The 27,711-nt window shown below is 42.3% G+C and overlaps 1 protein-coding gene across 2 annotated transcripts in view; it reads left to right on the top strand.

Annotated features, from left to right (window-relative positions):
- Positions 1 to 27,711, top strand: part of EGFLAM (EGF like, fibronectin type III and laminin G domains) — a 175,849-nt gene that overhangs the window by 60,091 nt on the left and 88,047 nt on the right. The window contains exons 2-6 of one of the 2 annotated variants that reach the window (XM_058564203.1): positions 1,221 to 1,330; positions 2,417 to 2,500; positions 5,227 to 5,253; positions 13,637 to 13,754; positions 15,006 to 15,141. In XM_058564203.1, the coding sequence (XP_058420186.1) occupies positions 1,221 to 1,330; positions 2,417 to 2,500; positions 5,227 to 5,253; positions 13,637 to 13,754; positions 15,006 to 15,141 (475 nt within the window). The remainder of the gene's footprint in view (positions 1 to 1,220; positions 1,331 to 2,416; positions 2,501 to 5,226; positions 5,254 to 13,636; positions 13,755 to 15,005; positions 15,142 to 27,711) is intronic. The other variant, XM_058564204.1, reaches the window with a different exon arrangement.

The following is a 27,711-nucleotide window of genomic DNA, read 5'->3' as shown; positions in this document are numbered from 1 at the left end:
GGAAAGTATCCTAACAGATATGCTGAAGAATTATATGCAGTCTTAAAAAAAAGACCATCAGGACATATTAGTGAGTGGAAAATCAAATTGCAGAGCATTCACTCACTCAAGGAATATTTATTGAGCTCCTCCATTTATTAGTCTCTGTGCTCGGAGTAGAGCACATCTAGTTCCTGCCCTCATGGAGCATTATTTAATACAGCAAAATATTGGAAATGAATTGAGCGTCTAACAACAGTAGAATAAGAAATCTGTAAATTATGGCACATGCATTATATGGAAGACCTAACAGCCATTAAAAATAATGATTTTAGTCAGTAAATATACACTATCTATATATATTTCATATACTAATTTAAAATTATTATTTAAAGATTATGAATATATATTATATATTTATTATACTTAATGAACACAATAAATAAAAATAAAATTATATATGCAGTATATAATTTGCAGCTTCTTTATATATAAATATATGTATTTATGTATATAATCTTTTTATGTATTCATATATCTTTAAATATATATATATTTTTTAAAAAATTGCATGTGACCAAAAGGAGGTCTACTATACTCAGATATTGACAGGACTAATTTCTGAATGGTGGAGTTAATTTTAATTTCTGTATTTTCTAAATTTTGGCAATTTGCACATATTGTTTTTATAAACAAAAAAATTATAAACATAAAATTATTTAAGGAACGATATACTAAAACGAGTGAAATTTCCTAGCCCCATGTTACACTTAACCATATTTTTGAAATTTTCTGCAATAAGCATACACTAGCTATATTAATAGATATATCTATACAACATATATATAAAGCACACATATGTTACTGAGTTAAAAAAATTTTATCATCTTGCTTTAATACATTCCCAGCTCCTAGAGTCGAGTCAGAAGTGTGTGATCTATGCTAGCCTGAATTTCCCTTTGCTGGTCCTGAGGTATAAGAAGTTACAGAAGTGACTGAGAGCAATAGCTGGGGCTGATGTCTCTACCAATGCCAGGTTGGGAGGGGATAGCAGAGTTCTGGTGAAGTCAGCTGACACAGGTGTAGTATACAAGAGAGATGGCTGCATTTCTGGCCTGAACCATCTTTAAGTATGCTCTCCATCCGTAAGTACATTCCCTTGTGTCTTGTGTAAGCATACCCAAGGTGGGATGCATGGAGCTTCTAACACAATCTCTTTTGTTTTGGTGAAAACAAAACAGGCAAAGTGGGGCCTCCTCTCAATATCATGCTGGGCGCATTGAACTGCACGGCTTTCAGCATCCAGTGGAAAATGCCAAGGCATCCTGGGAGCCCTGTCACTGGGTATACTGTGAGTACCTGAGCATTGGGGTTTTTGTAGAGGGTGTGTTGGGGTAACTGTATGCCCTTCCCATCTTTGCTTCTCATATATATGGCCTCCTTACATCAGCCCTCTCACATTAATAACTGCCCCACTCTCCCCCCCGTGAAACCAGAGGAAATGTTTCTCTTTTAAGGGCGCTTGTAAGTGCCTTGAAAATCAAGGATCTACCCAATCCTTGCTCTCTTCAGGGATGGGAAGATGTAGACTAAGTAGAAGACATGGTTCCTGCTATCCAATTGCCTCCAGTCAAATTTGGAGACCAAAGCAGAAACATGGGAAAGAATAGAGAGTCACTGTGGAAGGTTGTCGATAAATACAAAATAATGTAAAATCTGAATTAAAGTAAGGGGTGAAGAAGCAAAGTGGAGGAGAGAGCAGAGAATGCATCCCTACCTCTCAGAGGTTACGGACTGGACTGATTTCACTTCACCAAGATATTTTCTTTGAACAGTGTTTTTAAAAAGTTGACTTTTCGAAGTCAGGAGATTTCAGATAAATATTTGGAGTTCTGAAATCTCTGGGAGTATCGGGAGAGCCGGCCTCACTGGGCCCACACTCCCATGGGGCACCAAGTCCGCTGGAGCTGAGCTGCCAGCTTTAGATTGGACCTACGCCCTGCCCCGGTAACACCCCAGACTGGCCACCTCCTACTGTTTCCCTTTCACCAAAGGAGAGTGGTCATTTTTCATGGCCCTGGTCCTATTGTCTTCTTAAAGTTGAGAAATGTATTTCTGGACTCATGTTATATCAAAAGTGGGAAAATGAAAGATTACCGGAGAGTCATGGTTTTGGGAAAAATAATAGGAGCTGGGGGTCCAGCCGCCTCCAACCCACCTCACTGATACATGCCTTCCTCCTGGCCTCTGCAGGCTTATGAGTTTGTGACCCCAGCAGAGTATGTCTGATGTTTGTTGCCATGGAACTAGCGTGTGTGCGATGAGGCAATGCACCTCAGAACCCATGGCGGTTCTGAGTGCACTTGGAACCGCAGGACCATGGTTTGGTAGAAAAGTACTGACTCCGCTCTCACCTGGATGTCTGCATCTTTTCCAGGTCTTCTACTCTGAGGTTGGCATAGATAAGCCCCTGCAGGAGCGGTCCCAGAATGTGCTGCTCAGCCAGGGCACCCCAACCACGGTGAGTGTCTCCGTCCTGGCAGCCCCCCTCAAAAACACACGGGTGCTTGGCATGTCAGCGATATTTGGAAGGATTCTAATTTGATGTGTGTGTGCTGCTGTATATAATAATGACAATAGTAATAACTAAAGTTTGTATAGTCCTTTGGAATGTGTAAATGTCTTTCATGTAAATTACCTCATCACATGTGTCTATATCTCCAGAAAGGCAGCTGTACGAAGAAAGAGTCCTGGGCATAATTGCCTCCATCCTGGACTCAGCCCACCCATTTATCATGTGAGAAAACAGCCACCGTACAGGGGTTTTTTAACCCTTTTTTTCATAAAGTTCAATTCCAACTTTTTTGAAATCTCAATAACGCTTTGTAAATAAATACAACACATTTGTATCTTCCCAACTGCCTGGAGACACAATGCAGCAGAAAATGATGTAATTTGAAACGTATATTCAAAGGGTCCAAGTTATTTATTTTTCTTCTAGAGCCAGGCACCCTGTCCTTCCACTAACCAGTTGTTGGCTCTTCATCTATTTTTTTTCTGTTTCCTGTCGAGGTCTCTGGGTGAATTTTTCTGTCTTAGGCATGTTCTGTTTCCTTTTCTTTCACTCTCCTCCTCCTTCCCCCTTTTACTGTAATTATTCTACAGGCTAGAGCCTTTTGAATGGCTCTACAAGGAGTTAACACCAGTGCCCAGAATACTGCTATAATGGTGGTGGTGGTGATGTTTATAATTCCTCTTCAGTAAGTGTCTGTTGTGCCTAGCACATAATTTGAAACCTATTTGTCATCTGTGATGAGCAGCTATCACTTACTGAGCGTCTGTTACCTGTCAGGCACTCTCCCTCATGCTTTACACTGTTTTTCCATTTAATCTTCATGACTATCCTATGACCTCATTTTACAACTATCCTAGTACCTCTCTTATGCTGAGACTCAGAGAGCTGAAGTAACTTTCCCCAAATCATACATTAGCAAGTACCAGAGTAAACCCAAGGCAGACACTTCTGAGCCCTGCTTTGGCTAGGAAAATACTGGTTGAGGTTCCATCTCCCTCTGACAGCACTGGAACTCTCAGCAAGTCCCTGGACCCCACCAAGGGGCTGGCATTTTCCTCAGCAGTGTCCCCAGCCGCCCAGCCTTCTGTCCTGCAGTGAGTGTGGCTCACTGCTCTGATTGGAGCACAGTCCGGGCAGAGGGCACAGTGCGGGTGATGGGTGTCTTGGAGTCTGGATGGTGCCTCTGAAATTAAGATCCTGCCCCATTGTATGAACCCAGGCTGGACGCTGGTATCCCTGGAAAGGCCATGGCAGTGCAAACACGGAGCAGAGGGCCTGGAGAGAGACAGGCCCCCTTGGCTTCTAGACCTCCTTTCTCCACTTACAGGTTGGGTAACTTTGGCCAAAGTCACTTAACCTGTCTTCGCCTCACCTTTCTCCATGGAAGGGGTATAATAATTACACTGTTGTGAGTGGCCAATAAAACTGTGAATGTAAAAGCCTTTGGTAAAATGTAAAGAAGCCATATAAATGTTGGTTATCATTCCTGATGATCATTGCCTTTATGTTAAATATACTCTCTCCATTAATTACATCCAGATATTAGAGTATGCTATCAAAGTATAGCATTTTATTATCTTGCTGATTTCAACAAACTTTTATGGTTGTTACTATACGTCCAGCACAAGATAACACACAGTCACTGTTCTTGGGCAGCTTTCAGTCTTATTGGGAAAACTACCTTTACACGAGTAGAGCAACTAGAGAGCAACATAAGACCAGATGTCAATAACATGCCGCTTAATAGAAAGACTGAGATTTTGAAGAGGGAGAGATTATTGTAGGAACAAGTGGTCAAGAGGTAAAACTTGGAGCTGAGAATTGAAGCAGGGGCAGTTTCTGGAAAGGCAGAGGAGAGAGAGGGACATTCAAATGGAAAGGAATGGTTCGAACCAAGGGAACGAACATGGATGTGTACATGCCCGTGTGCTTGTGTGTTTGGGCGGGGTGGGGGAGGTGTGGAATACACAGACTGGAGAGAGGAAATAATGACTAAACATAAGGCCATGAGTCAGAAAGGAGGGAGGGGGCGGGGCCTGGTATAGCACAGTGGGCTCGGGGTTCAGATGACTTGCATTCAGATTCCTGTAATAAAAGAAACCAGCTGGGTAACCTTACTGGGTCTCTGTTCCCTCATCAACAAAACAGGGATTCAAATGGTACCTATATCATGGGTAGTGTATTTGTGGTTCCCAAACTGTGTCCTAGGGTGCTCCAGGGCTCTGCAGCAAACTCACAGGGGCACTGTGGAATATTTGAACTTTTCAAGGAAAACAGCAACATAGGTGTGAAATACTACTACCAAGTCGTTTGGGTATAACTACTGAATGAATGGAACTGGGAGGCATTTCTTTTGGATTAGAGGTGCTGTAAAACTGCTACTGAGACACTAAAGGTGCTATGAAGAGAGAAAGTTTGGGAACCTCTGGACCATATCATATCATCCTGTAGCATAAGGAAGCTGTGAGCATCAAACGAGCTCATGGTCGTAAAGTCCTCAGCACCGCACCTGGCACAATAATAACTGAGTGAGTGGTCAGTAGAATACATATTGAGAAGCTGTGTGCTTGCTGCCCTTTGCTGTATGGCGCAGAAGGGCAGCTACTCTTTGGGTTCATTTTAGTCTTGCAACTTTTCTTTTCCTTTTCATGCTGTTTTGTTTTTTCTTCCAGGGACAATCTGATCATCAGATGATTTTTGTAAGTCGGTTTTAGAAAAGTTAAACCCTTGCCCCAACCCAGGATTCAGCGGGGTCTCTTTTCATCAAAATGTTGATTTTCCTGCATCTCCCTCATACCGATTAAGGCCCACCAGAGAGAGCTTAGTTGTAGTGTAAGCAGAGAAGTCCAGGTGAATTTTTAATCTTTTAGAAAGAATCTGCTTTTGTCCTCATATGTGCTGCTTCATCTCACATGGCAGAGTAAGGTTAAAAGGAGCATTTTTAAAGGTTGAAGTAATTTAAGCTCTGTTCCAAGACTAGGTGAAAAAGATGGAAAAGAAGAGAAAATATGTAAACTGGTGAGCACCACTGAGGGAGTGGTTCCCTCCACTTCCTTTTTTCTTCTCCTTTCTCTGCTTCCTCTCACCGTTCCAGACCTTCTCTCCAAGACAGGACTGCTCACCTAAAACTAGTTGATTGACTTTCTGGATTGAATGCCAAACAGAAGATTGGGTTGGTAAATGGTTAATCTGACTTAAATGATGAAATGACCAAAATCACCTGGCCGATTACGTGGAATTCTGATGCATTCTCTGATAATCTGCTGATATCGAAGCTTCTGATTTGGTTAGCATTTGACACTTACCTTTTTCTTGGAAGAACAACCTGCAAGTTTCATCTTGGAAAAATAAATAGTAAAACAAATCAGAGCAATTTGATAATTTTGTTAGAGTCAAAAATAGAAACAGATGTTTAAACTGGTGGTCTCCACATTTTTTGATCACGCATATCATCAGTTAAAAAATATTTGAACATGTACCAATATATGTATATTTATGTATTTATAAATTATACATATGTTACTCTACTAATATATTAGGTGCATTATAAAATCCCACAGAATTTTAGAGGAGAAGATAAAACAGAAATAGAAAATTCTTATGTTTTCTTCGAGCGTCTCAGCAGATTGTCTTGCTCACACAGGGGGATGCACCACCACTGTGCCTTGGAGTCTACTGGTCTGGTTGATCCTGAACAGTGATTCTATTTGGGTCTTATCCAAGGTTAGAGAGAGAAAATTTACCCAGGAATCATGAGACTTGCATCTAGTCCCAGCTCTGTCATCAGAGCAGGGGTGGTCTTGAGCAAGGTCACTGAACCCCTCTGAATATCTCTTTCACTATAAAATGAAGGGGTCGATTGGACATGGTTCCCAAATGGGAGTTCCTTTGTCTCCTCTGGGGCATATGGAAATATGTTTGGGCATTTTAGTGGACAAGCTTCAGGGATGCTAACTCTCCTGCAATACACAGGACAGACCCATACGAGGAAGATTTGTCCAGCCCCAAAGCCAATGCTGCCCCTTGTGTAAAACCCTGGAAGATATTCTAACTTTCTGTGACCACTCAGGGAATGGAAATCCCTCCAACTCCTCCATCCACTCTGGCCTGCACAGCGTTCCGAGGTCCATTGGGAGAAGGATATTTGGAAGATGGCACTTTTCTATTTCTCTAGTACCTTTCATCTAATGTTGCTAGATATTTCCAACTTCCACTAAGGCAACTGAGGTCCAACCTTTATTTATAGAGTCAACTGTGAAGTTGAATTCAAGGTTACTACCTACCAATGAAGGTTATTTTAGAAGAATCATAGAATTTTGGTGTTGAAAGTTTGGCCCAGAAAAGTTAAGTGGCATCCCCAAGACCACACAGCTATATGGCCTCAGAACCTGGGTCTCCTGGCTCCTAGTCCAGTGCTCTCCCACTTCATGCCTCCTCTCAGCTGTGCTCACTGGATGCCCTCACTGTGTATTAGCTGCATATCTGGACTAGTGAACAAGACAACATCCAGCTTCATTTGTGGAAACAAATGCCCGGGGGTCCAGCAGTGGGAGAAAAGTGCAGCATGGAGGGGTAAAGGTGAGGTCTGAAATCAGGGTCAGATATTTAAGTTCAGAATCATTCAGCATGGTTTCATCATTGCAAAATGAACAGGTATTCTGTGAAGAATAGTCCTATCTTTTCAGGGGGTCCTTACATAGCTATCCAGGTTGTTTTTGTACATTGTGTCAAGTATCAATTAGAACAAATGTCTAGTGGTCTCCAAATCCAAAATAACGGTAATTTTAACAAGATGTGCATTCATGTTTCCCTCATTTAACTTTCTGGATATAACCAGTTTAGGGCTCTTCTGGTGGCTTCCCTATGTCAGAGACCCAGGATCCTTCTGTCTCATTGCTCTGCAAATCCCTCCGGCCCTCCTCCCTGAGTCCAAAATGTCTCAGTGCCACATTCTAGCCAATAGATGAGGAAAAGAGGAAAGGGAACACAACTCTTCCTTTTAAGGGATAACTCAGAAATTGCCCTCAGCATTTTCATTCATGTGCTATTGGATAGAATTTAGTCACATGGCCATACTTAGATGCAAAGGAGGCTGGGAAATGTAGTCTTTGAGTGGCCATGGCCCAGCTGAAATACCGGGATTCTATTATATGAAAAAAGAGAATGGATATGTGGGGACAATGAGTTATCCCTGTCACAGACAGTGAACAGAGGGAATGGGACAGGCACACAGATGTAGAAAAGGCAGTTGGACATCTGAAAAACCAGGTGATGGCCTGAGATTTAGATATGCTATGCCTGGGAGTAGGCAATTGAAAGCATAAGTTGTGGTGCATTTTATGAAGGAAACCAGACCCATTGTTGTCCCCAGGGGTAGTTATATAAACTCTCTAGGTCTAGTTTCATCATCTGTAAAATGGGGAAGACTGACCTTTTAGGGCTGTTGTGAGGATTAAATGTGGCAAAGGTATGCAAGGATTTTATAAATTGCAAAATAGTATATAAATGCAAACTATTAAGATTATACCAATTATCAGATAAAAATTTGTTGTTTCTGGTGATCTGTGAAGGAGGCAGGAGTCCTAGGGAATAGCTCATTTGGTTCAAAGTTGTCCAGGCTTTCTCCTTGGGCTCAATGAACTAAGTAGTCTTGCTTTTTTCTTCTATAAATGTAAATTCTCTGATTGCACCGACAGCCACGGGCAGTGTTGAGAAAACAAAGGAGACAGCTTTGGGAAGGGGTTTTTGCATTTCAGAAAGGGCTATACAAACACACAGCAGGGTTATTCTGCAGCAAAGCACCCAACTTTGCCAAAAAAAAAAATGGTGTGTAAGGTTGCCAAGGGAGACAGTTGAATTCACTCTGGCTACTACTCCAAGCAAGCAATTTCTCTAACTTTGTTTCTCCCCATCTTGTGCAGAAATAAGGTCCAAGAGAGAGAAATATTTTGACTTGTTTTCAAATTTCCACAAGGCAACAAAACAAAACACTTTGTTTTTCTACTTTGAAATACAGTTTTTATTTATTTATTTATTTATTTTTTCCCCCAAAGCCCCAGTAGATAGTTGTATGTCATAGCTGCACAGCCTTCTAGTTGCTGTATGTGGGACGCAGCCTCAGCACGGCCGGAGAAGCAGTGTGTTGGTCCGCGCCCGGGATGCGAACCCCCGGCCGCGGCAGCGGAGCGCGCGCACTTAACCGCTAAGCCATGGGGCCGGCCCTGTTTTTCTACTTTGAAAAGAGTATATTTAGCATCTCCTCTAGTTTGATGCAAGGCTGAAGTAGTGGTTATAAGACACTTAAGGGCAGAAACTAAAAAATTTGTGGAATTGTGTGGTATTTTACTAAAGAATTCGAGGATTATCACAAGTGACGATATCCTGAGGGATTCTATTTGGGAGGAGTGATGTTGGAGGAAGAAGTGACCGTTAAATCATTGAATCCAACCCTCTTTTCACAGCCCCACCTACTCAGTCCCCTTGACCCTCACTCCCTTATGCCAATTTACCAGCCTGTCAGCACAGGAAAGACACAGGAAAAGGCTGGAAATAGTTGGCTTCTGGGAAGGTCACCCTGTCCCTCTCAGAATATACCTTGCTAAAGGTAGTGCTAATCTTCCATATCTAATAAAGAGTTTAATTTTTTTTTTTTTTTGTGAAGAAGATTAGCCCTGAGCTAACATCCGCTGCCAATCCTCCTCTTATTGTTGAGGAAGATTGGCCCTGGGCTAACATCGTGCCCATCTTCCTCTACTTTATATGGGACGTCACCACAGCATGGCTTGATAAGAGGTGCGTCGGTCCTGGCCCAGGATCTGAACGTGCGAACCCCAGGTCCCCGAAGCAGAGCACGCGCACTTAACCACTATGCCGCTGGGCCAGCCCCAAGAGTTTAATTGTTTTTTAATCTACATCAGCAACTTCTACAAGTGTAATTTCTCTTGATTTTCAGTGATGACTTTTAAATTTCTGATACATAAACTTCCATGTTTATAGATAAAATAATAGTCTGGTGTTCAGTGTTTGTATAAGTATTCTTTGTTGATTTAAATGTTATTTAACATTTTTTGTACATGTTTTATTGAATTAAAATTTGGGCCTTGGAGTCAAACACAGCAGGATTCAGATCCCTACTTCGCCACTTAATAAAAATATGTCCTTGAGCAAATCATTAAATTTTCAGGGATCCAGTTTTCTTCTCTGTAAATGAAAATAAGAGTGATACATACCTCATAGGACAGAAGAAAGAATTAAATCAAGTTATACATGTTCCTGGAACAGAGAAAACACTCAATAAATGGTAACTAATGGTGGCTGTATTTGGTATTGGCTCATAGCTAATACCTGTAATTATTTATGAAACCACATCACTGCCCCCATACTTCTCACAGCATGACTTCACAGGAGGAAAGGATCTTAAAGCAAAAGCCTGTGAGAGCATCAGCTTGGTCTGACAGTGCATTTCTGCTTCCAGGGAGTGGCAGTTGGGAGAGGAGTGAGAGCAGGAGTCTTGTATCCACCTGCGACCTCCAGTCTCTTAACCACCCAGCTGGACATGAAACCAGAGGACGGACGGTGGAACTAGGTGGCACAGATGCAGGGAATGAGAGCAGGAGGAGGGCTCTGAAAGCAGATTCACATGTTCAGCAAAGACCCCTTGTGCAGCTGCATGTAGGATGGAGTGGTGGGGAGAGAGGGAATAAAGGATTGGAGACTGTAGACATGATCCAGGGAAGCAGTCAAAGGAAATGGAAGAAGGAAGCAGGTCTGAAAGGCACGTGGAGGAGGCTGGAGGGAGGTGGGTTAGAGGAAGTCAGCTCTGTCTCTGGAGTTATTAACTCCAGGGCCCGGGGCAGAGGTACTGATGCTGTTAATCAAGATGGAGAGGTCAGTAGTAGAAGCTGATTCTTGATGAGGTAATCTGCTTATATTGGACATCTTGGTTTGATTTCTTTCTTTCGTTCGTTCACTAGTTCATTTGTTCATTCATCAAAAAGCGTTGCCTGAGCATTTGCTACATGTCTGATAATACTATGCTAAGCTTTGGGATGCCAGAGGAATAAGAACTTGCTTCCTGCCCTCAAGTGGGTGGGGAGAAGGTGACAAATAAACAGACTATTTACAATAGAAGGTGAGTGGTGCTAAGATTGAGGTACACCAAGGACACCAGGGAAGCATATAGGAGGGGCGCCTAACCAGACTGGAGGCTGGGGGTCAGAGAAATGAGGTAATGTCTCAGCTGAACTGAGTCATGAAGGATGAGCAGGGGCCAGCCAGGCAAGAGTGAGGGGAAGGGCATTTCATGTAGAGGGAGCAGCAGGTTCAAAGGCCCAGAGGCAAGGAATTGAATGGCATAAATTTGAGCCCTGCCAAGTTCTTAAGTATGACTGCAATGTAGAATATAAGGAAGGGAAGTGGCACCAGATGATGCTGGAAGGATAAACAGGGGGACACAAATATGCTATTGTAAGGGAGTTTGAAAGCGGAAAGTGACATGATCAGATCTGGAGTTTAGGAAGATAACTCTAGCAGGGTTGAGCCTAGATTGGAGGTGCAGGAAGTGTTGGTGGCAGGGAGAATCAGAGTCATTGTCATAATTATGAGAACATGGACTTAAATGGCTGCGGGGATGAAATGACATAAACAGATTCAAGTGATATGAGAGAGTACTGGTAAGTGTATTGGTAAGTGATTGAATGGTAGGCAGGGAGGAGGGGTGAACAGAGAGAGGAAGGTGTCAAGAATTTCTGGTTTAAGTAATGGGAGAGAGAACACAAGAGGGGAAGCAATCTTTTGTTTTGTTTTTGGTAGTAGGAGGAGGAACAATTACTTGAGCTTTGGTTAGGTTGAACTTGAGTTGCTTTGTGGGTGTTGGGTAGAGATGTTGAAGAGGCAGTCACAAATCCACATCTGGAGATCAAGAGGCAGGTCAGGGCTGGAGGTGTAGATCTGGGAGCTGTCACGCGAAGGTAGTGCTAGAAGCTAAGGGAGTAGTAGATGAACTCACCCAAGCAAGACGACAGAGTGAGAGGAGAGGATGGTGAGGGATGAACCCCTGGGAAAGACCAACACCTAGGGGGTAAGCAGAGAATGGGGAGTGGGTGGAGGATATTGGGACGGAACAATAAGAGAAGTAGAAAGAGACCAAGAAGGAGCAGAGTCATGGCTTCCAAGGGAACCGAGAGATTTAAGAAGCAAGGGTGGGCAACAGTATTGAAAGTGGCAAAAAGTCAAGTAAAGACTGAGACATTCCCATTGGACTTACTACAAAGTTGCTGTGATGACTCTGGCAAGAACATCTCAATAGGTTTGTAGTGAGGACAGGAGGGATGAGGGTAAGTTGAGGAAAGAATAGGAGGTGAGGAAGTGGAGACAACTTCTTCAAGAAGTTTGCCTCTGTGGAGATGAGGTGGGGCACATGCGTGGTGGGGGAATAATTGATTGCTTTTAAGATGAGAGAGACTTGAGCACAATAAATGCTTATAGAAGGATCAGGTGGGTAAGGGAGAGGATGGAGATACAGGGGAGAGAGGAGGGAACAGATGGAATTCAGAGCACAGGAGGTGAGCCAAACCCTAGACCCGTGGTTTATAAACCTGGCTGCCCATTAGCCTCACCTGGAGAGCTTTCAACAAACTGACACCGGGCACTGGCCCCCAGAGGTTCTGGTTTAAGTAGACTGGAGTGGAGTCCTGGCATCGGTATTTTTTTAGATCTTCAAGTGATTCTAATGTGCATTCAGGGTTAAGGATTACTGTGTAAGTATTCAATAATTGTTGCATCCTTTAAATGAATTTTGTTAATCAGTTGATTAATTCTCCTTAGCAACAATGAATGTTTAATCATCTGCAGAGGAGCTTGTGTAGAATTCAAGACAGGATCCCTGCTCTCAAGTGGCTTACATCCCATAGGAGAAATAGTAATAATTTGTAATATATGTAAGTGCTAAATTAAGTGGCACAACAGTTGGTAGGGTAAGATCAGGTCTGGGTGGTCAAGTGTCGAGGAGAAGATTTGGGCCTCAGAGAAGTGGTAAAACCTAGGTAAGCAGAGAAGAGTAGACAAGACAATAATCATTACAACCCGCTTCTTGAGGACAACCTAGGTACCAGTTAGTTTACGCACCTTATCCCAAATATTATGACTATGCAAGATAGTTATATATCATCCCCATTTTACAGAGGAAGAAACTGAGGTTCAGGGAATTTAATACCAAGGCCACAGCTTGGTGGCAGAATCAGGATTCAAGCCCAGGACTGGTTGATTCCAAATCCAGTGTCCTTTCCCCTACAATGTGCTGGGACCAATGTGACCCAGCGTCCCAGTTACTATTTTGCATTGTAGCCTCAGGGACACATCACCTTTGCCAAAGCCCAAGGGAGAGCTAGTCTTCTTGAGCTGGGGCTTTCTAGTCAGAGTCATTTGTGAAGCTGAAGTTCACACACACATCCATCGTCAGTCCTAGCGGTTCTCAATATGGGGTCCCTGGACTAGCAGCAGCACCCCGTGGGAACTTGTTAGAAATGCAAATTTGGGCCCCTTCCCAGATTTACTGAATCAGAAACCTTGGGGGCCAGGTCCAGCATTTATTTTAAGAAGTCCTCCTGGTGATTCAGATGCAGGTTAAAATTTGAGAACCAAAGTTTGAGTCCCTACTTTATGGGTACAAATCAAGACCTCAGTTTGCTATTGTGGCTGGTTCCGGAGCATCTATGATGTGCAAATGGAAAGAAAGAACTGGGGGATTCCAACCCTGGAAAAGATTGTTACCTGAATCCCAGCAGCCTAGTACTCTGAGCAAAGAACTCAGATGTTAAGAGCCACATCTGATAGGGTAAATGAGTCCCAGTTCTAGGGCAGTGTATAGATTCCAGTAAAAGGTAATTCTCTAGTCTTGAGAAATATGTCACAATGTTTTCCTCCTTGCAAATTTTAAAACTTGGCCAGTCCTAGGAAAAGCAAAACAATCCCTGTCTCAAGCAATTTCACGGGATCCTCAAGATGCAACCCTCATTGAAATTGTCTGGTTTGCCGCAAAAGAACTTCTGATCATTGACACATTTCCTGTTTGGTCATTCATAGGTGGAAGTGATTGGAGATTTGAAACCAGGCACTGAATATCGAGTGAGTGTGGCAGCTTACAGCCAGACTGGCAAAGGGCGGCTCAGCTCTCCTCGGCATGTAACCACTTTGCCCCAAGGTAAAATGGGTTCAACTCATCATAATAGGCAAGTGACAGGTGCTATTCATTCGTTCCTGCATTCAGTATATATCAATGAGGAACTACTGTGTGCTAGGCACTGTGCTAGGCTCTGGGAATTCAGTGATGAACAGAAACAGGCAAAGGCCCTGCCCTCTCGGAACTTAGTGGGGTGGATCAAGACATTATCTAACTAATGTGCAGTCACAGATCGTGATAAGTGCTACCTGCAGAGCTGTAAGAACACACAAAGGGAGACCGGATGTGGGGATGAGGTTAGAATTCGCTGAGGAGATGACTACTAAGTGGAGATGAGGAAGTGAGAATTAAGAAGGTGAAGAAGGGGAGTGGGCGAAGAGATTTTATAGGCAAAGGGAATCCAACAAAGGCTCATTAGGGTGCTGGACACTGGGGGACAAAGGTGTCTCAATCACATCATTTCTCACAAGGAGCTCATTGTGGAGGGAGACGCAAATAGTAAGCAAGTAGCTCTAGTGCATCCGAGGTCTGCGCAACGGGCTCTGGAGCGCTCGGTGGGTGTACTTCCTCCGCCTCGAGGCTCAGAGAGGATTTCAGAAAGAACCATATCTTTGGTCTGAATTTTGAACACTGCATAGGATTTTGCTAGGAAGAGAAGGCAGGAAAGATGTTTCTGGCAGAAGCAATAGTATAAACAAAGACTGGGAGATGTGAACGTCTGGATGTGAAAATAGTACCGGCAGTTACCTTGGGGTGATAGGCTCCTGAGTGACTCCTACATCTTTGCACATGAGGGCATTTCCCAAATGTCCTACTATTGACCTGTATTCTGGTGATTGATGTGGCGAGGGGGACACATGCACACAAAGGAATTGATAGTAAGTGACACTAACGCTAACCATGTCATTTTCCTTGTGCATAAATATCAATTCCAACATGCATACAGAGATGAAAAGTTGTTAGGAAGTGGGAGTGTGGTTGAAAGTTTAAAGGGTACACACCATTGTGTGTCCCAGGGTCAAGGGGCTGGGCGTAATTTAGGTGGATTTCCAAGTGGGGATGCTAGAGCAAGAAGGGAAGACCCACTCTCAATGACTCAAACCTTACTCAACTGGATTCAGATGAATCCAGTTGTGATTTTATGTGTGTGTTTGTTTGGTTTGGGTTTTGAGTCTGTTCTGAACAGAGAAGAAGCATATGTGTTTTTTATGTATGAAACCTCTCCAGCAGCAAAAACCACAGCCAACTCTAGTCGTTTGCTGTCCTGCCTAGATTCCTGTCTGCCTCCAACAGCACCCCAGCAGCCGCACGTCACTGTGGTTTCTGATTCTGAGGTGGCCCTGTCTTGGAAACCTGGAAAAAGTGAAGGAAGCTCCCCTATTCAGTACTATTCTGTGGAATTCATCAGGTAAGTTTGTGTGTCACATTCAAAAGCCAAAGGTATTGACCTTAGGTATTCCTAGCATGGTGGAAGACTAGAGAGAGAGTTGTCTCCATTGCATGTATATGTAAGAGATGACAAAGGCTTGGAGGCCTATGTTTATGCTCTGTCCTTGGGCCACCACCTGTCCCTACTCCTCTTCTGTGATGGGTCATCTGGTAAACCTGCCCACACTCACCTTGCCTCTTCCTCATTTCCCTCCACCGTCAGAGACAGTCCTAGGCTCTGTAAACCCCTGAGGTGCCATTGCCAACAAGCCAGGCTGCATTTCAAGGCTTGAAACTTGCCTCCCTGGCTTTGAAACATTATATTTGAAGTAAATATTTGATGGTGACTTTTCTTGATAGAGGGGAAAAAAGAACTTTAAAAACAAGTACAATTTATTGTTTCCTTCACATCCGTATTGCCCTGGGGCAAGTTTCTTGGTTTGATTTCAGCTTTTTTCTCTCATCTACCTCTCCAGTTCTCATTATTCAACTTATCAGAGGGTAGAAGAGTGATTGGAAGTTCTTCTGTGAGCTTACAGATGTAAAAACATGGATTCTCAATGCTGCTATGTAATTTTAAGCAAACACACACACACACACACATACACACACACACACACATACAGACACACACACAATGAGCAAAAGCAATTCTCAATCTAAGATCCTTCTTCTGAACCCGAGTTGCAGTTAGATTTTGAACTGAAGCACCTCGCTGACGAAAGCAATGTTTGTGGGGTTGGTGTTCTCTGCATTAAAGATGATGGGGTTTGTCTGAGGCCTGCTGCTTCACGGATTCATAAAGAGACCTAGTACAGCACCTCATTCCTGAGGATCTCTGAAGCTGGAACAAAGGATTCTGCCAAGATTTGATTAGCTCTGCTTCTGTTTCTTCACTTCCCAGCCTATTCCTTGGTAGCGGAAAACAGACATTTGTTTTTTCGGAGAAGCACTGCACTGAGTCTCTTTAATGCTTGAGTACAGAGCTCGTTTCAGGCAGGATTTGTTGAACTCCAAGTGGCAGAAACTTGAAAGAAGATGAGGCAGTAATGTATTGGCTCCTGTGACTGTAGAGACCAGTGGCAAATCTAAATTCAGGGAAGAATAGATCCGTGTCACATCAACAGTCTGTCTCCATCCGTCTCTGTGCTGTGCTTTGCCTTCATTGACTTTTCAAGTAGGCTCTTCCTATATGATGGCAAGATGGCCACCAGACACTGAAGACTTGCAGCCTACTAGCTTAGCTCCCCACTGGAAAAGAGTGGCTATTTCTTAGTGGACCCATTAAAATCTCAATATTCACTATAATTGGTCTGGCTTGGGTCCCTCTCCATTCTCCAAGTAATCACTTTGGTGAGGGAAGAGAGTACACTAATTGGTCAGACACTTGTCATATTCTGAGCTCTGGAACTAAGGACTGGTGGGTCATTCAGACCTGAAGTACGTGAATTGAGACTTCAAGAGGGTTGATTCCTCAAAGGAAAATTGTGGTGGAATTAACTGTGGTGGAGGAACAGATGCTGGGAAAATTGAAGAAAAAAAAAAAGATGCCCACTGAAAAGCTTCAGACCAATGCTCTTCATTGAGGATAATCTACAATCTGGCTGTTGAATAGAGTTGCTAGGCAAAGCCCAGAGTGTTCCTGGAGTAGGAAAGATTCTAATCCCGGTTCCAATACTAGTACAATGTGAAATACCGGAAAGTCTAAAACTTCAGGTTTCTCATCTGTAAAACTTGGAGTGAAACCTAGCATTTCTAATTTACTTATCTCACACCAGAAAACAAAAATGTAATACGTTAAAATTCTGAAAAATGCTAAATTTTTCATGGTAGCCTAGCAGATCATCTCTGTAACCCCCAGCAAAGATGATGGTTATCATTTATTATTAATTTTGTGCTAAAAGATGAATTTTTTAAACTTGTTTTAAGTCTGGCCTATTGGTAAAAGGTAGAAACTGCAGTCTCTTAACCTGTGTGCACAACTGGAAGTAGAGGATGAAAGAAATCCATTGGATTTAGAACCAGGAGAACTGGAAGAGGGTTCTTCCTCTTCCACTGGCCAGCAGGAGGCAAGTCACTTCACCTCCTGAAGGCACAGTGCCTCTCATAGTTTGGGGTCCCCCAAAGGAGAGTCCGATACAAGGACTTGGGTGCAAGTAGTTTGTTTTATTTGAAAGCAAGAATGAGAAAGTGGGGAGAGTGAGACAGAGAAGGAGGACATGTAACTGTGTGCCACTGAAGTCACTTCTACAGCCAACACGGGTTTCTGTAGGAGCTTGATTCCGTTGAGATCTCTCTGAGGGGTCCAGAATTCCTCTCGAATTTGCCTATCAAAAAGACAGAAACCATTTACCCACTGGCTTCTGTCCTCCCTTGTTGATTGAGGTTTCCCCAGGGGTATAACTTCCCACACTTCTAGGCTCTGCTGGCTTGTGGATTAAGGAGGTGGGTCCTGGGATAGAAGGAGGAATGAGATGAGCACAGCGTGTGCTTGGGGTTGGATGCTGGCCGTGTGGGGCAAGTCTGAGCTCACATGCAGCTGCTGAAATCAGAAGTGGAACAAGGGGAGGTGACATGGGCCCCAGAAGCATTGACTCCAATGTCCTCATCTGCAAAGCATAGCGATAACTCCTTCCAGCCTTATAGTGTGTGGTTGGGAGGATCAAGCAAAATCACATACGAGAAAGAGCTTTGTAGACATTGAAAACCTACACAAATGGAAGGCACATATGGGTGTTATGTGCCTACATTTAATAATTATAATTCCTTTCCAACAAAAATGCAATGTAACATTCAGAACTGTCCCTAACATTTTAGGGTCTCAGGCCCCAAATTCTTATGTATACCTATTTTAAAATTATATACCATTGTAACACACTGTTAAATATTTTTTTTAATTTGTTTGTCTTGACAAATATACCTTCACAGTGTCCTGGAAAGCTAGCTTCCAATTTAGAATTCTTGGATGTCTTGGAGTTCCAAATGGAACATAATGGAATGGGCAAAGCCAGCCTTTGATTCCAGCTCTTGTACTAGGAATTCTGTCTGGGTGATCTCTTCAGGAATATGTAACTTTGGTCAAGTTATTTTATTTCAGAACCTGGATTTCCTCATCTGTAACATCAAGTTGTTGGGACCCTCATTGCAGGGCTGTTGCTCGTGGTCTTCACAGAGTGTTTATGCAGAGTAGACATTCAATATGTTTCCTTTACCCCCATACCACCAATTCCCCAATTGAGACTCAGTTGCTTAAGTTGCTTTGCCAAGGTAAAATGACTGGATGGGGACAGAATTAAAATTAGAACTGAAGTCTCCTGACTTCCAGCTTGGTGCTCTTTTTATGAAACCCCACATCCCCTTCACATCTGTGATCCATCTTCAGAGATGGCGGCGTGGACTCAGCTCCCCCAGATCCCTGCTGGCTGAGGACAGGGGAGCCTCATCTTAGACAGCTGGTTGCTGTTGTTCCAGAAAGATAGCTCTCACACAGCTTGTTGTGGCATTTAGTGTTTGGCTGCAAAATAAATCCCCACATTCACTTGTAAACATCTCAGATTCTATCCCATTACAGGTGGTACCTGAGGATGTGTGTTTAGAGAGAGCTGTCCTGGGCTCTAAATCAGAAACTGCAATTAGAGTGAAAGACTTTTGGGGGTCTTCAGTTATTCTATTTTCCCTAGAGAGGTCTGTTTAATGTTTAATATTGAATTCCTTTTGCCCAGGTATGTCCTGTGTTCAGAAACACCTGTGACAGGTCTCTGTGAGCCACACCTTTCTTATTATATCCAAGAGGCAGGCCAAGGCTAGGAAACTGTAGAAATCAATTCATTGCCAGAGGTTATCCTCAGATTTCAACCATCATAATGTAAAGTTCTTGTCTGAGTTCTGTCACTGGATGATGAGGTTGTCGTCCCTCTCTCTGTCTTGGTAGGTACCTATACATCAGTTGCTCTTCTTATTAAATGAGGATAATGTTATCAAAAGCATTGTTAGGAAATAGTTGGAAAAAACTTTAAAAAAAAATATTTAATTGGCTAATAAAAGATTCAGCTAAGAAATTACACTTAGACCAGGGTATCGGGATACTGACCGATTATTTGCTAGTTTCGGTGATATTTCAGGTGGACATTACATATTTATGATGCTCTCATGAGTATCATAATATCTCTCTTGTGCTTAGGACCAAACAAATTTTTGTTCCCTGTCTGCTTCTACCTCCCCCAAAATGGAGGGCACCCATGGAGTGAGCACCCTCTAGGGGTGCCCTCAGTGACTGGATCAGAGAGGCGGGTTCCTCTTTGGCTCAGCCAGGATGAAGCTTTTAGATGGGTGTAATCTTCATAATCTCCCCCAAAACTGGCCTGTGGTTATTCATTAGCTTCTTTGCTAACAGATTATTTATTTATTTTAAGCTTCAGTGCATGGTTGTGTATCTTAGTTGTTAATTTAGTTCTCCATGTGAGCCGCCGCCGCGGTATGACCACTGACAGATGGGTGGTGTGGTTCCACAACCGGGACACAAACCCAGGCACAGCGGTGAGAGCACCAAATCTTAATCATTAGACTACCAGGGCTGGGTCTAGATTTTTAATTTTTAATCAGTGTAGAAAGGATTTGAAGAGGCAAATTCTAAGTAAGTCTACATGCTGTAACATATTTTGCAATGTTTTTAGAACTTTTACCTGCTTTGTTAAAACAGAAGAATCACACATTTGAGGTGAAGGAGAATATTTCTTTTCTAAATTGATACTTTGTGGGCAGCAATGCTTAGTGTTTATTAAAATAAGAACCAAGCATAAATATAGCTACCTATGTTTTAAAATATTTGGGCTATAAATATCTGAGAAACCTTCCTCCTTCTGCCTAAGAATTTCCCCAGGGTAAGTGCCTTTCTCACAAGCAAAAAATATATATTATGGTGGCAATGAAAACCAAAGGCCTGGAAAAATAGTTTTCACCTCTGATGTTCCAACCGGGGTGCCATGCTCCACATACACTATCTATCAGGCTGGTTAAGGGTGAAAAATAGTTTTCATTTAACTTAGCTATAGTTTTTCTTGTAGGTGTGATCTGATTAGTTAAAATTGCTTCAGAGATTTGTGTTGTCAGTTGCTGGAAAGAATAGATTAAAGCTTGTTTCAATGGCTGTTTTCATTATCAAGTCCTCCACTGGCTTATTTTGGGTGCATGTGCAAGTTCAAAATATTTCTGTGTATGTTTTAGGTCACAGGTCAAGAAATCTTGATCTCTAAATCTTCACCCAATTCAGGTATACTAATAAATGAGAAAGAATAATGCTTCCCCTCTTTTCCCTCTCACACCTTTCTGCCTAAATAACTCCCTGGTCCCTTGCAGATGCCTTCCATAATAAGTCTTGCAATATTCACCTTCACACAGGGCTGCTTCTAAGTTGATTACAATGCCTACATGTTGATTTCACTTGAGACTCTCAAGGTCATGCACACTTGGGTGGGTTTTAAAAATTATTTCACAAATTGATATTTTTGTCAAAAGTCACCTGTCTTTCTATTCCATCATAAACTCTTTTCTACCCTACAAGTAACAAATGAACTTAATTAGTTTCCTCACAGGAAGTGACCCTGCAAAGGCTGTTACTGAAATGAAGATCAAGTCTGGGATTCAGAATGGAAGCTGAACAGATTATGGATTTTCCTCGAATAGTTTTAAGGGATGATGTGATTTGACTCATGGTCAAGGTCACAGGCTATGAAAGTTAGAGGAGTTTCTCATTCAGAATCAAGACTTACAGTCTGATTCTTCGTTTCGTCTCTCAGGTGTAAATTTGTCCAAACGTGGAATCAGAACACAAGCTCTGAGCTGGCCTCTAATCCTGGGGACAAGTTGCTTGATTCCAATTCTCAGTTTCTTTATGTATAAAATATGGACTATTTGACCTCTAAATCCGGTGACTCTGATTCTCTCTTCTCATGGCAAAGGTGAGGCAGTATAGACCGGTGGTTTAGGCTCTGGAGCTAGCTCCCTGGTCCAACCCTTGCCTCCACCACTTTTAAATTGTGTCATTTGGAGCGGATTACTTAACTCCTCTGTGCCTTAGACAGAAAAACGGGATAACTATTTACTTACCTCCTAGAGTTGTGAGATTAAATGAGTTTATGCACATGAAATGCACAAGATAGGGCCTGGCTCGCGGTAAGGGCTCAGTCAATGCGAACCGTTCCTGTTATGGCTTTTTGATAGGTCTTTTCTACTTGCCTATGTAGCCATGCTCTTTCCTGGCTAGAAGTTTTTATGCTTGGATAGTTCTCTGCCAGGACAGTTCTTCTACCTCTTTACCTAGCAACTCCTGTTCATCCTTCAGGACCCCTGCTTAAGTACCATTTCCTCCAGGAAGCCTTCCCTGAACATCTGCCCCCTCCCCAGACTCGGTTAGGTACCCCTGCAACATTTACTTGCAACACTCAGCACACTTGTAGTTAACAACTTGTTCAAGGTCTGTCCTTCTCGCCAGGACATGAGGACAACGTCTTGACTTGCTCCCCTCTGTGGAATACAGCACGTAGCACGGAGCAAACATACCACGTGTCAAATAGGGGCTGCTGAACATTTGGGCATAGAAGTCATGGGATTGAATCTAGAAAATACCAACAACTAGCTGGAACCTTGCGCAAGCTCCTTAACCTTGCTGAGCCTTATTTCCCTCAGCTGTAAAGTAGGGACGATAATAGTGGCTACCTCAGAAGGGGTGGGAAGATGAAAAGATGTTGGCACAGTACTTAGAAGAGTGGCTTATGGAAGATTTTTCTTTTTTTTTTTTTTTTGTGAGGAGATCAGCCCTGTGCTAACTTCTGCCAATCCTCCTCTTTTTTTGCCAAGGAAGACTGGCCCTGGGCTAACATCTGTGCCCATCTTCCTCCACTTTATATGGGAAGCCGCCACAGCATGGCTTGACAAGCAGTGCGTCGGTGCGCGCCTGGGATCCGAACCAGCGAACCCCAGGCCGCCGCAGCGGAGCGCGCGCACTTAACTGCTTGCGCCACCGGGCCGGCCCATGGAAGATTTTTTTTATGTTGGTTCTTTTTCTTACCCTGAGCCACATGGGAATGGAAATGTATTGCTACTTGAGCTACAGGGGGTTCAGTGAATCCTTTACCACTATTCTCAGAGGCCACAACAGTAACCAACATCCTACCTTACCAACTGCAGAAATAAAAGCCCAACAAAACCCAACGTGGATCTGCACACACATCTCCCTCCCCCACCCCGACCCAAAGTTATTTATTGATTTCATTTTCTCATCATAAAAGGAATATTGGTATGTGGTAAAGCTTCATATAATACCTAATGTATAAGACTAACTTGAGAGTTCCCATTGTGATTTTATTTCGTATTGAATGATCACTTGTGTTTTGAAGCTCTTCACAATATGTAAGTGAATTGCCAACTGTTTTCATAGCATTTTACTATAATTTATAGCAATTGGGCAAATGGTTGCAATATTTAACAGTGTTATAGCCTTATGTTGGTTTTCCTGCTCCCAAAAGAATAGAGCTTAAAATATTTAAAGAATCATTCTTACACAATTAATTAGTTTTGGGGAGAATGGGAAAAAACAAAATATCTCCCTTCCTTTTCATGAAAGTGTTTGGGAAGTTGTGCCGTTTAAGGATAAGCCTTCCTTACCGCTAACAATAGAATTAGAGATAAGCAAGAGTGGGCTTACTTGGATGTCAGCTGAGATTTCATATTAACAAGCGGTGCTTCATGAAAAGTCCTTTTTCTGACCTTTAGTTTCCAAATTGAAAATCTCAGAACCACCTTCCAGATTGGTGCCTGGTCCCAGAAATTCTGGTAGCCGTCAAGTTCCTCCACTTAGGCTCCAATGGAAGGACGATTCTGAATGTTTTTGCAGAAGTCTGACCTACAGTTCTACAAATTGATCCCTTAAAGCTTCAATCCTTCCTACCGTGAGCTCTCCTGATGTAATCCCTGGCCAGATTGATGGGAGCTGACATAAATTGAATTCTTGTGTAACAGCGTTGGGAGCCATTTGTAAACTGTAAATGAATGTGTGCTCCCCAGTTGCCCTGCCTGGGACAAATTGCCAGCTAAGTTTGTCATTACCCCATTCTATCCACCTGTTTGTCACTTGGTTGGGTTGAACCAATTCATGAAGAAAAAAGACTGAAAGCTGAAGGTCAAATAATACACCTTTTTTTTTTTTAACTGTGACTACTTAGTGGTTTTGGACTTTCCTCTGAAATTCACTTTAGTGTAGACAAATCCTGTATATAAAACCAGTCCGTAAAATTGACAGAGAATTGGAGGTTTCTGTCACCCTTGTCATGTTCACCTGGATAATCTGGGATTATGTGTCTTCTCTTAGAGACGGTGCTTAACCTGCAGTCTGTAGATCCCCAAGGGATCCAGGGATAGAATTCAAGGGGTCCCTGGACTTTGGTTGGACAAAAATTACATTCTTAGTTTTACCAACTGAAATTTAATGTTTTCTTCAAATATGAATGTAGTCAACAAACCACAGTGGTATGAGCAATTCCTGGGACTTTGTCACTGTTAGAGTCACAGATACATTCTTAGCCCATTACAATTTTTGCACGTATCTCAGAATACCTATGTTTATCACTACTTAGAAATTGTTATAGTTATTAAATTCATTGATAGTTATTATTTAATGTGTCAATAAAGAAGTACAGGGGCCAGTCCCATGGTGTAGTGGTTAAGTTTGGCATGCTCTGCTTCAGCAGCTCAGGTTCACAGGATCCTTGCAGTACTCATCAGCTGTGCTGTGGTGGTGACTCACGTACAAAATAGAGGAAGATTGGCACAGATGTTAGCTCAGGACTAATCCTCCTGAAGCCAAAAAAAAAAAATAGAGAGAGGAGGGCCAGCCTGGTGGCATAGTGGTTAAGTTCACATGCTCTGCTCTGGCAGCCTGGGATTCATGAGTTTGGATCCCCGGCGTGGGCCTACACACCACTCATCAAGCCATGCTGTGGCAGCAACCCACATACAAAATAGAGGAAGATGGGCACAGACATTAACTCAGGGCGAATCTTCCTCAGCAAAAAAAAAAAGAAGTACATATATTACTATATCATAATTTTTTTACTGTTGTGATAATTGTTTTAAATATAACTGATTTCCTCTGTGCACCTGTGTATTTTATTTTATGCATTCAAAAATATTATTCTGAGAAGGATTCATAGGTTTCCTCAGACTGTCAAAGTGGCACAAACAAGGTTACAGAATGTTGTCTTAGACCAGGGGTTGGCAAACTTTTTCTCACAGGGTCAGAGAGTAAATATTTTGTACTTTGCCAGCTCTGCGGTCTCTGTATCAAGTATGCAAATCTGCCAGTGTAGCAGGAAAGCAGAAGTAGGTAATACCTAATCAAATGGATGTGGTTGTGTTCCAGTAAAACTTTTTTTATAAAACCTGGCAGCCGGCTGAAGATGGCACCTCCTGGTTTGGGGCATCATGTTATTCCTAATGTCAAATTTGGAAGATACTTCAATTCAGCTCAACCACCCTTTATCAAATACCTACTATGAGCATACATTCATCCAAAAATGTGGGTATTGAGTATCTTCTATATGCAAAGCATGTGCAAGACATTTAGAGGTGAATCAACTATTGCCCAATGAGGAAGGCAGATGAGCACAGTCCAGAGTGGTGAGTGTTGCAGGCGCAAGTGGGGACCGGGATCCAGAGGAACACAAGCTTGACATCTGACCCAGTTTTGAAGGAGTCTGGGAAAGCTTCTTATAGGAGCTAAGAAGGACACATCAGCGATAACCAGGCAAAGGGGAGGGAAGACACAGAATGAAAAGGCTCAGGCCAGAAGAAGCTACTTGAGCAATAGCTTGGAGGCAAGAAGAAAATGTTCCCGGAACTGCTTAGAAATCCTGGAGCTTTGTGTGGTGTGAGATAGGTAAGCAAGGGTCGGAACAAGAAAGGCATTATAACAGAGCTTGTATTTGTCCTGAAGGCAATAGGGACCTATGGAAAGTGTTAAGCAGGAAAGGAACCCATAGTAGTTGCATTTTTGAAAGATCATGCGGACATTCCAAGGAACACAGAGATGAATAAGACAGTTAGCATGCTTCATGAGCTCACAGCCTAGAAGAGAAGACAGAAATGTGAAATTACCTTAGAAGGTGGTATAATCAGTGTAGCAGTAGAATCAGATGCAAGGCATGGGAGAGTCTTATTAATTCTGTTTCTGAGATGATGCTTAAAAGGAATAACATGAAGGAAAATATTTAGGAAAGGAGCCTCCAGATAATCCAAGGTCCTGCAGAAAACATTAAATTATGGAATGACAGGTCCAATGTTGAGGGAAAGAGACCACACATATCTCTGTTTGTGCTATAATTAGGCTTTGGGTCCACTCCCTCTCGGGCCAGTAGAGTGGCCTCCCCTGTCAAGGCCATTCTGGATGTTCTGCTGTATCCCCTAGAGGACTATTTTCTGCTCCAACGAATTCCACTTTCAAAAGTATTTTCCTAGCAGGATTTATCCATCCTTAGCCCAGTTTCCTAGTTAATGTCTATAACACGCTTGAGCTCACTCCTCACCTCAGATCCAACTTTCTAGAGAAGAGGTTCTCCAATTGTGGGTGGTTACTCATTAGAAGGTAGTGAAATCAGTTGAGGGGGTCCTGAACAAGTTTTTCAAAAGTGAAAAAGAGTAGAACAGAAAAGGAAATATCGGAGGGTATCACACATAGTAAAAGTAAGAATTATTTTGTGAAACTTATGTTTCAGTTGTGTGTGTGTGCATGTGTGTGTGTATGTGTGGTGTGTACTGGATCGCAATGTCCAAAGTATGTCTCACTGTGGATCATTCAAAAACAACTGAAAAACAGTGCTCTAGAATGTGATGTATCTAGAGCATATTTGGAGTTTAACAGGCTTCATTTGCCACTTTCTGGACATTTGATTAAGCTATAAGTCATAGATTCCTCTCCATGGCTGATGACATCTGCTTCCTTTAAGCTTGGAATTTTAGAGTTGGAAGCGCCATCTATGGTATTCTAGAAGAAAAACTTCTAGTCCAGTGTTTTCAAATTATAGGTCACAATACTTCGGTGGGTAGTGAGATCAATTTAGTGTGTTCTTAACAGCATTTAAAAAGAAGAAGAAGAAAAGAAAGAAAAAGAGAAAGAAAAGAAAATAGCAAAGTGGATAACATAGTAAGGATAAGTATTTTTTCTTGAAACTTTTCTTTCGGCTTCGTGCTTGTATATAATTCATATATACAATATGTATAGGTATATTGGGTTACTATGCAAAAGTGTATTTTTTACTGTGAGTCGAGGTCAGAGACTCTGAATGAAGCCCAACCTCCTACTCTGTTTGGGAAGTCACTTGTTACATCCTTGATTGATGGCCACTCAACCTCTGCTTTAATACAACCATTGATGCAGCCCTCATCCCTTCCAAAGCAGTTGGCTTCATTGTCAACTGTTCCTCATTGCCATCAAAGGGTTTTCCTTATAATGTGCTACCATTAGTTTCCCTCCAAGGAACCACTGGGTCTCTCAGTCCAACATGGAAACCATAGAAGGCGTTTTCACCATTTTCATTTGACACATAGTCTGTGTCTTATCTAAAAACACTGTCCTATGCTCACTCTGTGTTCTCCACCCCAAGCCAAGAACTCTGCCTCAAGTGGTGATGGGTCTAGAGCACCTCTTGCCCAGTGATTAACCTAGGAAACCACTTCTCCCCAGGATATGGGCACTGGGCCTTTTCAACAGCAGAGATGTTCAGGGAATTCATATGGAGTTTGTGAAAAGTCCAGTTTTATGCCCCCTGCTTTCCCCGTAGATTTTTGCCACACCAGGTTTTCTCTTTTATATCTGTGCCATTGGCTTCTTAAAACCTTAATATAAGATTTTACATTTATCATTTGAGTTGGCTTTGCCCTTGTGTTTCTGTATATGGAGATCATTTTGAATATTTATTCTGTTATGCATCTTGTCTTGTGAAGCCATGTCCTAGGCAACTATTTGCATTTCCTAAAATTCTTCTGGTTATTTCAGGTTTTTTCCCCCACATTTATTTAAGTATGACTGACAGATAAAAATTGTGTATGTTTAGGTTGTAAAACATGATTTTTAAAGGTGTATAATATGATGATTTAATATACGTATATGTTGTACAATGATTACCACAATCAAGTTAATTAACATATCTATCACTTCCCATAGTTACCGTTTTGTGTGTGTGTGGTGAGAACACTTAAGATCTACCCTCTTAGCAAATTTTGAGTGGACAATACAGTATTATTAACTATAATCACCGTGCTGTACATTAGATCCCTAGAATTTATCTATCTTATAGCTGAAAGTTTATACTCTGACCAATATCTCCCCATTTCTTCACTCTCCCTCAGCCTCTGGCAACCAACATTTGACTCTCTAGTTCTTTAGTTCAGCTTTTTTAGATTTCACTTATAAAAGAGATCATACAGTCCTTGTATTTCTCTATCTGCCTGATTTCACTTAGCATTTTGTCCTCCAGGTTCATCTGTGCTGTTACAAATG

Source organism: Diceros bicornis, chromosome 20 (genome assembly GCF_020826845.1).
Source record: "Diceros bicornis minor isolate mBicDic1 chromosome 20, mDicBic1.mat.cur, whole genome shotgun sequence".
Classification (NCBI taxonomy): Eukaryota; Metazoa; Chordata; class Mammalia; order Perissodactyla; family Rhinocerotidae; genus Diceros; species Diceros bicornis.
The sequence above is the reverse complement of the archived record's forward strand: the minus strand, read 5'-3'. Positions and strand labels throughout refer to the sequence as shown.